The following is a 13864-nucleotide window of genomic DNA, read 5'->3' on the forward strand; positions in this document are numbered from 1 at the left end:
AACTCTGATAGGAATTCTTTGACATTTAATTCAGTCATAAAAGAAAATGCATGCTGTCAGAAAGATGTGTGTCTCTCTTGTGTCTCTCAAGTGTCTTTTCCAGCAACCATTTATCATTTCAATTCTGTTAGCAATATGCACTCGCTGTAGTTTCATGAATACTACATCGGGACTGCTCACCACGTGGTTGAAAACAGTGACATTTTATTGGCTCGTTGAATGGCTAAATGTATTGACGAATTATAGAGAGGCTCTACTGTTATGAATGGAATTCTGACCTGTGAGGTTAAAAGGTTACAGCTGTAAATATCGGAGCATAAAAGGCCTGTCTGAGTATCTGTTTCTGCATATAATTAGTATGCCTGGAGGCAAGCTCTGATTAGATAAGCAAATGACAAACGGAATGGGGGGATAAAACTACAGTCACATCAGGCTGAACTGACTGCAACTGCAAGCTGGGGAGATGATTTTTACCTACAAATACTGAGATGTATCTGCCGCAGACTAACAACAGTTGCACCCATAAGCTTAAACATAAAATGGCAATGTCAGCATGCAAGCAAAAAAAAAAGGAAGATTGAACTGACTGTAATTGCTGTCCACTGGGAAACAGTGTGCATTTATTAGATGCAGCAAAGGACTGACAGTACACACTAAGGAGTTTAATTTGAAATTACATGAGCAACTTGTGTATCGGTTTACATTGCATGATGAAAATTTGATGATCCTTCAGATTACGTTATTATATGACACACACACTTGTACAAATTATGTACAATGTGCTGGCTTGTTTTCTTAATTTTGTCCGGTATGGGCATGCATCATTTCCTCTGAATCCCTTCTGCGTAGGCACCATGGATGTCTTCAGGAGAAATGGATACCGCATTCAAAGATGGCGCTCCATTCCTTCCTATGAAAGTTGCTCATTGGGCGCACATGCAGAAAAAGCCTTCACAGGCTTCCTCACGCTTCTTTTTTTCTGCCCATAGAGCGTGCACACAAGAGTCTTCTCCAGCTGAGCATACGCCTGAGTTTTTGGATAGCGTGGATCAAATTCTGAATCACAAGATTGAGATGCTCCATTGGCAGAATCAGAGCTGGCTGACTTCCTGTTGGTGCTCCGATATTATACACACAGGTCATGAATGGGTATAAATAAGATAATTTAATCATGGTGAAGTACAGCTCTTCTAGTTTGTCCAAATGTTTTTGGATAGCATAGATCAAATTCTGAATCACAAGATTGAGATGCTCAAAAACATTATTCACCCTTTTATAGCTGCTCCTTTTCTAATAATTGTGTATGGGAAAAATGCTTTTTTTGGGCCAGTGTGCATCACATGATGAATGCAGAAGTTGTAATAACCGAACAGCCACTCGCTTTATGCTCTGTCCCTTGGGGCTTGATGTGCACGCCATTTGAATCCAGCGCAGGAAAGGCAGACTCCGCCAATGACAATGCAACCTACCGTATACAAAGGTAACTAAAGAGTGTATATACAGTTGAAACATCTTCACCTCAGTTTGTGGTGAGCATCTATTCTAAATATATATATATATATATATATATATATATATATATGGATATATGTGGAGTGCAGTACTAGGAACAGCGAAGATACTGCGCAGAACCCTCAAGCTCCCAGGCTCCCAGGGTGAAGGACAAAGTTTTTATATATATATATATATATATATATGTGTGTGTGTGTGTGTGTGTGTGTGTGTGTGTGTATATATATGTATATACACATATATATGTGTATATATATATGTATATATGTATATATGTATGTATATATATATATATATGTGTGTATATGTATATATGTGTGTATATATATATATGTGTGTGTGTGTATCTATATATGTGTATCTATCATATATATATATCATTTTGCCTCTAAAATTCGCTTCACACTCTGAACCCACCTTAAAAACAAAAACATTCCATCAGAATAATTTCAAACATACTTTTTCACACATTCATTGTTTTACTTTTTCACATTTCTCATTTAAAATGGCAGTGTCAAGGGGGGAGAGCACAAGCAAGAAAGGCTCCTACTCAGCATACAATTTTCCAAATGACTTTGTCCCCCAGTAGCCTGTATGAGCAGCAACAGAAGGCCAAAGACATTGTTTAGCTTGGATCGGCACCCCTGTAGCGAATTATGTTTGATGACTGTGCTTGGGTGAATTGCTGCAGTGGTAGGTGACATTGACCATGGCACTATCCATTTAAAACAATGGACACTGGATATTCCACGCTGGAACAAATGGGCAGTGTTGGCTGTCTTTTTAGCTATTGATTTATACTGCATGTATGTTTGTGTCAACGGGGTAATGTGTCTCAAGTCCCAGTGTTGCATATCAGTTTATTGCACACCCCCCTGTTGCATGGAAATAGATGGCATAGGGGTTAGAGTAGAGAGAGAGAGAGCAGAACACATTTCCTGCATACCTCTCTCTTGCCTGTTCTCTCCGTCTTCTCCCTCCCACTTTGGACTTCTGAGCGAGTGTGCCTCACCAATAGTGTGCTCATATCCCTCTCTCTCTCTCCCCTCTCTTGCTCCCTCTACCTCTGGCACTCTCTCTCTCTCTCTCATACTCTCTCTCAGTCTAAGGGAGGATTCTCCGTAACCAGCTGTAGTTTGATGTGATCCTCACATCTCATCATCATTTCATTTGATGTTCTCTCGTTTTTTATATTTTCTCCTCTGAATTAAATTACTCTGCTGCTGATGTCACAGCTGACATGCATTGTGTGGATGCTACCAAGGTGCACAAAGGGTAAAAGGAATGGAAGAGAACTTTTAAGGCTGATATAAGTGCAGCTTTCCCTTGAATCTAGACACTTGGATTGGTTTATTTGGTGTTGAGAGACTACTCAACAATGGGGGGATTTTCATTGTGGTAGATGACTGATTTAGGTTATTTTCCCCCTCGAGACTGCTGGATATATATTGTTTTTCCTTTTGTTCCACCTGCGCGTTTCACCTCTCACATACTCTGTAGAATCTGTTGGGACTTTTATGGAGTGTGATATTTTTGCAGTAAGTGTGAAGTTTGGAGGAGCAAAGTGAGACAAAGCATGGCTGATGGAACTACAGCTAAGTGTTAAACCCCTCTGTCCAGGGAGGCACTCCAGGTAAGACTGTGTGTATTCTAATTCACTTGCAGTTGCCCATAAAGATACATTTACATGCATGCACTATGGGCTGTTGTGCTTATCGGAGCATTCCAGACAGGTCTATTAGTGAGGAGTGAAATGCAATATTAACCACGTCTGACTTAATTTCCCCCCCGGTGCTTTTGGAACAGCATATGTCACAAAGGAAGAATACTTTCTCAGTTATTCCTGTCTGAATCTTGACAGCTTGGCATTAGACTGAACAAAGGGAGACCTCTGTGACTGAGTAAAAAGTTCTCTGTGTTCCTTCAACAGTTGCATCAACTCTGATACATTTGGCTCTTTTTCAAATATATGCCCTGGGTGCATGCAATCACTTGCATCGTTCTGCCCGTATACTCTCAGAGAGTGAGGATGCATTTCGTCATCAGCCCTCTGAAATGACGTAAATAATACTCAGAATATCACCCAGTAACTTTAGGTCTCATTTCCATCAGAAATTCTTTCACCATAAGATTTGCTAATTTTAACAGCATTAAGCAATCAGCTAAATCAGACTGTGGCACTCCTGTTCACATTCAGTCCAGACATTTGCAGCAGTGGAATGTAACTAAGCGCATTTAGTAATGTACGTAAGTGCAATTTTGTGGTACTTCTACTTTACATGAGTATTTCCTTTTTATGCTATTTTATACTTCAACTCCACTACATTTTGGAGGCATATTTTGTACTTTTTACTTCTCTACATTTATTTAATAGCTTTAGTTACTAGTTACTTTGCAAATGTAGATTTTTAATACAGAATATAAATCAACTAATTATAATTATAATATATTATTATAGGTTAAGCTACCCAGCAGTATATATAATAATTAAAAATAGCCCCACCTTTACCAGCTGAGTATTTTTACAATGTTGTATTGCTACTTTTACTTAAGTAAAAGATCTGAAAACTTCTTCCACCACTGGACAGTTGTGCCATGTCATCTTAAAACCTGAGGTCAGAAACAAAGACATTAACTGTTTAAAAACTTGTCCTACATCTTACTTCATGATCAATTTAGGAATACTTGAGTAACAGAACATACTTCATGGTGTTTTATATTACTCTAAAAAATGTCATTGAATTGACTTGAGCTGGAAGATATTTTCAGAGCTGCTTTCTAAACCATGAGTAAAATGAAGGATTTAATTTCCCTCAATATAAGTGAGTTGGTCACGTGCAAGCAGTCAGAGGCACTACAACTGAAAGATTCAGATTTTGCAAATGACTAATTGAGATGGAGCCTGAAAAGAAGCTTTGCATCGAAAGTCGAAGGTCCTTCCCTATTGACTTCTTCTTTCGGCACAAATGAAGATTATAAATGAAATAAAACAGGCCAGTATAGTTTTTCGGACTATAATAGTCCACATTTATATAAGATCCACTTCAATGAAATAATAGTAAAAGTTAGAAGACAAGGGTTAATTACCAAACGTCTTTTTTTCATTTCTGTTCCCACGCATCCAGATATGACCACAGTGTCCATGGAGCCTGTGGGAGTCCTGGTGGAAAGGGGCGCCAATGCCACCGACCCCCCTCTGAATGCGCATGAGGACACAGCCGCCACCTTTACCATCAGCACCATCCTCTCCATCATGTGCCTCGTCGGAGTCTTGGGGAACATCTACACCCTGGTGGTCATGTGCCACTCCATGAGAACTGCAGCCTCTATGTACATCTACATCATAAACTTAGCTTTGGCAGATCTGCTGTATCTTCTCACCATACCCTTTGTAGTCTGCACACACTTCCTAAAGGGATGGTACTTTGGGGACGCAGGGTGTCGGATTCTGATCAGCATGGACTTCCTGACCATGCATGCCAGTATCTTCACGCTGACAGTCATGAGCACGGAGCGCTACTTTGCTGTGCTCAAGCCACTTGACACAGTCAAGCGGTCTAAAAGTTACCGGAAGGCCATCGCTCTGTTGGTCTGGGCTGCATCTCTCATCCTCACCCTACCGATGATCGTGAGCATTCAGCTAATGACAGTGGCCAATAAGGCAATGTGTCAGCCCACCTTGTCGCCACTCTCCTACAAAGTTTACATCTCCTTCCTGTTTTGCACTAGCATTGTCGCCCCAGGACTGATCATTGGCTATCTCTACATCCAGCTTGCACGCACTTATTGGATTTCACAGACGGAGACCTTCAAACAGACGAAGAAACTTCCCAATCAAAAGGTCAGTGCATCACAAGATAGTGTACTTTAAGGGATGGTTCTATTTCACACAAGCTTGCTTTCTAATAGTGCTTTTTGGGCTTTCTGTCATATATGACAACCCTACTCCAAGTAATAAATCCTCCAAGTTAAACAACAACATTTGTTATTTGTGCATGCCCTCTGGAATGACACAAGTGTTTTCTGATCTGACACCCATATCGGCAGAACAACATCAACTGTCAGTCACTTCCAAAACTGTTACAAATCACTGTTACAAAAACAAACTTTCTAATCTGGCACTTCTATGGTTAAGATTTGGTTAGGTTTGGGCACTAAAACGACTTGGTTAGGGTAAGAGAAAGATCACGTTTGAGTAAATATAACTACTTGGTTAAGATTGGGGAATGATCGAGCTCTTGGTTAAAAAAAAAATGCTGACTGTTGGCAGGAGGCAGAAAATGAATAGTGGTTTCCCCTGTGAAAGTTTGACCTTTTGTCGACCCACCCAACTGCCCCAACCTCCTCCCTATGTGGAGGGAGGATAGTCTCTACACCAATGCTAATTCTTGGTTCTCCTTTTTTGGTGGGCAGGATCCCCAGTCTGAAACTCAGCTGGAGATGGATCCAGACACATCCATCAGGTAGAACCTGATGAATAGGCAGGAAGTTAGGCAAGATGCTGCTATGCAAACTACCACCACAGACATTCCACTCACCAAGGCTGTTGATTCAGTCATACTCCTCATGGAGAGTGTGCTACCTATCCCATGGCTCATAGGCTTGTGACATTCTGTCTCACAGCTATTGTATGACTCTCTGTTTGGGTAAGAGTTTGTCATTAACAACACTGTCATCATAAAAGATAAATTGTTGCTATTTAAGAATATATGACTGTAGCAGCATCAGTTCGCACTTTCCCTAAAGCATCCTTATCAATCTTCTCCCTGCTACTGCAGGTTTCTATTTTCCATTCCCCTCTTGCTTTCTGCTCACGCTGAGACAAAAGCCGTTCCAATTTGCTTCATAGCAAGGCTTAAAACGGGTTCATTTCGTCTTATCAATGTGACTAACATTGTGGCGAATGCTGCCCTTCAGTTGCATTAAAGGCTGTTCATAGGATTTGCTTGTACCTTGGAGCAAGAGAGAATGCAGACTGTCCAACTTTCAAAAGTGCCACTATTTGTTACAGGAATAATTCATTCTCTCTGTGCGTACCAATGATGTGTGCAACTGTGGATCCCTTGCTGTGATCATGCTGGGATAAGAGAGGCAGGGTTTGATAAGCAGTCCTTGGCTTTCATAGTACTGATCACTGGAGGAAAAATAAGTAGGGGTCAACCCCTAACCAGGGCCAGCTTTCATAGATTTGTACAGGCTCAACCAGATTTTCTGACAAACCATACGCAAATTTACAGTGCAAGACGAGTGATCAAAACCAAAGGAGCTCACTTGAAGGCTCCATCTATTTTCATAGAACTAAGGTTATGATATATTATTATAGTAGGGTGTGTTATTTGCTATACTTGAGCCTAAATATATCTTTTTGTACACTGCGTTTATCTATGTGTCGTTTGGTGATATACATGTATAGAATTATCTCAGTATCCAGATGATAACATTTTAATAGACATCTGACATTAATGGAACACTTTCCGGTGCATCATTGATTCTCATTAATGGTTCTTTTCTGTGGTCTTATGTCCCTAAAGGTGCTGTACCTGATCTTCACCATCGTTCTCCTCTTCTGGGCATGCTTCCTGCCCTTCTGGATTTGGCAGCTGCTGGGTCAGTTCCACCCCTCACTGTCCCTGTCCACCAAAGCCAAACGCAACATCAACTACCTGACAACGTGTCTGACGTATTCCAACAGCTGCATTAACCCTTTTCTGTACACGCTGCTCACCAAGAACTACAAGGAGTACCTGAGGAAGCACAAGCGGTCCTGGACAGCTGGCAGCTACTTCAACAGGAGGAGTCGATTTCAGCGGTCACCACGCAGGTCGCCATCTTCCAGCAGTCAGCAGTGTACTGAGAGCTTTATGCTCACGCACACAGCCTCCCTGCGAGCACATAACAGCAGTTTATAAGGTAGGAGCACATTTCTGATTTAGTTTGATGAGAAAACCAAAAGTATGAGAATCTCTAGACTACATCCTAACACATTCCCTAAACACAGCTTAGTGCTGCAGTAGTTTCCAGCTATTTTTATATCTTTCTACTAATTATGCACCAAAACCCTGGGAATCAATGGATGCTTTAGGCTTGGGGGCTTTGTTGGAGTTTTCTATCAGAGGAAAGCCTGGTTCTGATAGGTTGTGATGTGATTACAGATTTCATTGATTTCTGGACCTCTGAAAACAAGTCTGTTTAGGATTCCTACTTCTTGTAATGCAGTGTAAACATGTCCATATGGGACAACTGGTGCCTCTTGATGTTTATGTATGGAAGTGGGTGAGCTGGAGAAAGACAGCAATGTGATTCCTTCAATAAAGTGTTTGTGCTAACGGGTTTTGGATAACTGTCTCCTTCGAGGGGCACAAAGCATGAACGAATCAAACTCATATTTCATATGAGTAATGAGACAGTTCCATCTATAGAGAGGGAAAACAATCCTCTGTTTGAAAGAAAATGACTCTAAGCCAGTTCATTAATCAAAAATATTAAATATTCTTCCATCTTGGTCACTCCTATTTTCATAATGGTGTGATTTGACCATACTGTATATTACACACTGTGTAACTTAACCTAAGTTTAAGGTGGGGTATGCGATTCTGGAGAAATCCAATACCAGGACAAATACCATAGATATAGAGCGAACAACGACACAGCAAGTAATCTAACTAATGTTAGCTAGGTTGTGGGTTAGCAAACTGTCGCTACAGTTGCTGCTGCAACAACTCTCCTGCTACTATAGCTAACATCACAACAACAGCATTTTTTTGGCAAACTAGAAAGTAAGCTGAATGTCCGTGGGCAAGTCATTTAACATTACTTGACACACAAATCATGGCTGGAATAGTGTTGTGTGGCTCAGTCCGAGCCACTTTGTTTGTTTCCCATTTACAGAGCCAGGGTTGTGTACGAACACCGGATTTTTATTTTTATTCAGCACACACACAGAACAGACAGCTAGCGGACCATGAGGAGATATTCGCTGAATTTGACAAAAAGATGTGTATTAGATTAGGATCGTATACCCCACCTTTAAAAGGTCCACAGCTTTTCAGTGCTTTCAACGTACTGCATCTCACTGTTTTCTGTGGAATAGTAGGGGGACCTGAGGGCTGAACAATTAATTGTTTTTATATCAAAATCGCAATTATAAAGGTACTCAGCTAATTAGCATTCATTGTGAGTGGTAAAACACCAAAAACAAGTTCTTGGCTGTTGTCTGGTTATGCTTTCTGCATGCTGATAATATTTACATGTGGCATTTTAATGTCTAAAACATGTGCTGTGTCTTTTTTCTGTTCATAACAGACCAATAGAATGGCAGGTCTTTACATAAATGATCTAGATAATCGCCTCATGTCAATTTTTAGAGATGAAGCTAGCAGGTGGCTCAGTACTTGTCAAGTGTAAATGACTGAAAGCTGGCAGACAGAGCTGTTGGAATACGCCAGTTAAACTTCTAAGCGCATAATAGCATCAGCTTGTCACGGTAAAAGCTCTGGGACTTCTGGGATTCAGGGTTGTGAAGCGGTCTGTCCTCAGTCAGCGAAGCTAACATTAATGTTAGTTTAAACTGCTACAGTGCAGAGCTGTCAACAATGGGTGTTGTCAGTCTTGTATTTAACATTTTCAGACATGCTTTAGCAGTTTAATTACCATAACTGGAAAGCTATGTAGCTGTTATTAATAAATATCGTGCCACTTTTGAATGTCATTGAATAATATTTAGTATGCTGCTAATGTAATATCTAAATAAATGTGAGTTAAAATGCTCTTGTTTTCTATAGAATGCTAGGCAAGTTTACTTAGAAATTGACTTTTCTCTAACTGGGTAAAAAAAATAGAACCTCAACAGCAAGCAAGTGCATTCATGTAAAAGTAGGCTAAGATAGGTTAGTGAATATGCTCAGTACAAAGCTTTAGTTTAACACTAAGTTGACCACCTCTAATTTAAAAATAATTACAATTTAAATTGCAAACAGAAACTGGTCAGAAAATTAGACATGTCCCTCAATCATGGTGGACCTTTGAACTTAGTATTGTTTTGTTACACATACTTTTCCCAAAGGTCAAAAATGAACTTCCATGCTCATATATTAAATTGTATCTATTGTCTTGTTGAATGCTTTTCTGCAGTGATACCATTGTCGAACATTTCTGAATATTTCTAGTATATAAACATTTGAAAATACATTATTCATGGAACACTTCATTCTAAATGCACAGTGTCAAAATTTACAATAAGGTGGCAATCAGATTTTCCAGCTTGACTTTACCTCTCAATCATATTGAGTATTACCCAAAGCTATAAAGTAACTCTATGACTGAAATATTATCCTTTATAGTTGTTATTTCATATTGCCTCAAGGACCCTTTTCCTCAATTGAATTTTGTCAGATTCTACATTTGTTCAATTTTTAACTGACAGAAGTGTCTTTTTTAACAATCCTGTTACTATATTCAAAGACTGAATGATGGCTTTTGTTTGGGATCTGTATAAAGTTAGATTATTTTTTTTAGCTTTGTGCCATCGCCATATGCCCCACTTCTTGCAATACATAAATATTTTGTGTGTATTTATGTGTCTGTCAGTCTGCATGACTCATTAGATGGGTTTAAGATGTTGGTCGCAAATGTTCCTTGCAGAGGAAGCTGGAGGACCAAATCCTGGTGCAGCGGAGGGGAGCGGAGGGTGAAGAGCAGGACGAAGGGGGTGGGGTGGCAGGACGCACACACATACACAGGCACACACTTGCCACTAACTTGCCACTTAGAGAGTTTGGTAGCACAACCTGTCATGCAGTGAAAAGGCTAGCTGACACACAACACATAGGATTCTACTAAATAAATAACTAAAATAAATATGGATCATAACTAAGTCCAGAATGACACAGCAGGATATTATAGCTGAGTGTTTGCCTTTTCCCCCCATAACTTCTCTAATAAAACCAGACTATTTTATGTCCTAAAATAATATCACCAATCATTACAATTCATCCCACAAGAGGGAAAACAGAAGGAAAAATCCAATATTTACAATGCTGTTCATAATTTAGCACTCAGCTAATATACAGTATTGGTATTGCTTTACCCTAGATTACTGGGTGGTGTGTGCCCAGGTTGCCTGCAGTGAGAGAGTAGTAGTAAGTCATATATTACTACTCTGCTTTGGAATGCGATATGCTGAGTGACACCAACTATAATTTACAACAGTAGAGAATATGGCTCCATATTTGTGCCGGCACACAGGGAGACACACACATGCACAGTATTTCTCCAATACTATCGCCACCACCAAACTAAGTCTAAGACTCTGAATGTGTGTGTGCTTTTATTTGGGGTTTTTAAAGGCACCTTTGACAGAGTTGTGCTGGGTAGTGCAATGAATTACCTTTGCAGCTGAGTAATGAGTAAAGTAACGTAATTACTTTTTCAATGACTAATTTGTAATTGCTAACATTTTTCAATTAACTTTTCCAATACTTTTGATTTTCTAAAATGACATTATAAACTAAATGTGCAGCATGATTGCAGAGGCACACAGAAGGCTTGTTATGTACAACTCATAAGCCACTGTGCAATCACAATCTGTCCTAATGTGTTTTCTTTTAAACGAACAAGGGGGGAAATATCAAATTGCTGTTTTAATTTACCGATTACAGTATAAGCTTTTAATTATAATGACATATAACAGCTATCACAAACATGACAACCCACCAGCTGGAAAATCCTCTAATTTGCTTTTGAAGTGAGGGACATGAGAGGTAAAACAAAGAAGCCATAATAACAAACTGAGAGTGTGGATCAATTGTATATCATCCTACTGTGAAATCACATCGGTTAAATGACCTGTGGAGACAGCAGCAAAGATAAGACTGGATTCTGTGAGCATGAAGCTATAATATAATTTGCTTTCTCTGCAAGGAAAATGTATTATCTCTGTATGATAGATAAATGTTTAGCTGACTAATAAAAGTGTATAAAACCAGGCTAAATCTTATATATTTCCACACTGTCCAATTTTATTCATTATTAATTTCTTAATTACTAGATACCAGCAGCTACTTCACATTTGGCTCTGCTGACTTTTGGTGACTATTGGAAAATGGTGCATACAAAGGCCGGCTCAGGGAGACAGATTTTACCACAGCACCTCTGGAAAATCAATTTTTGGAATAAATGAACTATTGGAAAACTCAATGGGTCATAAAATGCAATCGTATATTTTACTTTCAGCCTACTCCTTTTAAAATTATTTAAAAGTTATACCTTTCTTTCTTTTTATTGGTTTCCACACACGTCTTTCATTGTCCTAAGTGGATTTTTGTAAAAGAGCCCCTTGACAATGCAACAGCACCAGCTAAATTTGTGCTAAATTTTAAAGTGACCCATAAATGTTTCCTCAATAAAAAAAGTTGCAGGCTAAACTCATGAATCCACATGGTGACAGCTGCCTGGCAGGCTATATGGAAGTGCCCTCACTCCTAATGCATGCTGATAGCATCGCATGTTTACTGCCATGCAGGCCACACCAGGAAGCAGCCAGTGGATGCAGGAAATGGTAGGAACCAGGCATTTTTAGTAGTTACTGTGGAAAACACGTACTGTATAGCCTAGTTTTATAGGGCTGTGGTTTAGTATTCACCACAGCAGCAAGGGCATATGGAATCTCCCCTTGACATGCTTAATTATTCCATGCATATAAAAGATGAATATTCCCCCCACACACAGGTCTGAGATTGCCCTGAAATGTGTTGTTAGTTTCCCAGGAATGTAACTAGGATAAGAGGTGATGAGGACATTTGTTTAGTTGCTTTGGTATTGCCTGTTCCCATCCATATCAACTTTGTGCACTGGTATCAATTATGTACAAAATAAAAACTTACAAGAACAGTGTCTGGATAAAAACCCTAGTCTGGGCTGTTATAAATGGTACCACACAGAGACATATACATTCACATAATCTGTGCCTATATGATTATGAATAACCCCTTCTGTATGTAGCATGTTCACAAAACAGTAATAAATCTCACATTTTCATTGTTCTAGTGACATGTCTAAATGCTTGCCCTTTTCCTCCCAGATAAGGAGAGGAAATTAGTCAGCAAAAGAAGTGGGACATTTAATTAAAAAAGAATTTCGAGTAATATTCCACTATGTCAGCTGTGCCTGAACAGAAAAGGTGAATAATTCATACAAGAAACTAAACAAACTGCTACAATAAAATGACTTGTACATAGCCATATATATTATTCATTAACTTTAAAGTATTGTCTTTCAGCGTTTTATAGGAATAAATCCTTTATTAAGAAAAAAGGCAGAAAAGAAGCAAGAGAGTCACTTTTTCTGGTTTCTGATTTAAATTGATGTGCTGTAGAGCCTGGCTGTCGTAGAGGAGACCAGTGCTGCTACACTAGCAGCTGAGTTGGACAAACACAGTAGAGTTCAGTAAAGAAAAGATCAGATTTTGATCAGCTTTATTTTAGCCGATACCGATCCCTTAAAATACGACAGAATCTGCCCCAATACCAATCCTTAGGATCAGCTCGGGACTCAATAAATAACCATTACTCTTAGTAGATACAAAAACTACAAGTGAAGTCAAAATTAATATTACAGCCATCTTTTCAGAATATTCTCTAGCAAATACAATCTTTCATCTTAATTCTGTTTTTTTTCAATCTAATTTCTAAAACTAATTTTTAACATCTCTTAAAATGTATGGATAACCCTAACTAATTTCAAAGTCAATCTGCAGTCGGCCTTAGCACATCCATCCATTAACTAAATTTCCAGTTGTTCTCAGATTCCGGTTCTTTGAGAACAAATATAAAGTTTAAATTCTAATTCTTCATTTAACCTTCTCTGGCTTAAAGTGCTCAATTTAGAGATCCTAATACTAGCAAAACTAATGCAAGGAAGGAAGAAATACAAAGAATTGAGGCTGTGGTTGAAAGGCAGCAAGCGGAAGTCTTGCAAGATGATGTACCTCAAAATTAGTGACATTCCCATCAACCTCAGCTGTACTTTGCGTTTAGTGCTAATTAGCAAATGCTAACATTCCAACACACTAAACTAAGATGGTGAACATGGTTATATTATACCTGCTAAACATTAGCATGTTAACGTGCTAAGCATGTATGTTTGGTTGTTGGCATAAATCACCAAGGATATCAAATTACACAGCTTTGTAGGCTATATGTTCATAGCATCTACAGGCAGCTATGCACAAATCTTGCCCCATAAACTCCATAAAGATCAAACAAGAGAAGCCTTGACCGCTATTAGAGCTATGAAATAATAATTTCCTCACAGACCAGACTTGCTCCATCTTTCATTATAATTTCTTTAATCCCAT

General features: G+C 39.1%; 1 protein-coding gene across 5 annotated transcripts in view; it reads left to right on the plus strand.

Moving 5' to 3' along the window:
- Positions 1-13864, plus strand: part of LOC122867907 (urotensin-2 receptor) — an 80734-nt gene that overhangs the window by 23777 nt on the left and 43093 nt on the right. For 2 of the 5 annotated variants that reach the window (XM_044179351.1, XM_044179349.1), the window contains exons 1-3: positions 2448-3145; positions 4638-5353; positions 7044-7422. In XM_044179351.1, the coding sequence (XP_044035286.1) occupies positions 4640-5353; positions 7044-7421 (1092 nt within the window). In that variant the 5' untranslated portion in view covers positions 2448-3145; positions 4638-4639 and the 3' untranslated portion in view covers position 7422. Of the gene's footprint in view, positions 1-2447; positions 3146-4637; positions 5354-7043; positions 7423-10152; positions 13054-13864 lie in introns of those variants that run through there. The other 3 variants (XM_044179350.1, XM_044179348.1, XM_044179353.1) reach the window with 3 other exon arrangements.

Source organism: Siniperca chuatsi, linkage group LG20 (assembly GCF_020085105.1).
Source record: "Siniperca chuatsi isolate FFG_IHB_CAS linkage group LG20, ASM2008510v1, whole genome shotgun sequence".
Classification (NCBI taxonomy): Eukaryota; Metazoa; Chordata; class Actinopteri; order Centrarchiformes; family Sinipercidae; genus Siniperca; species Siniperca chuatsi.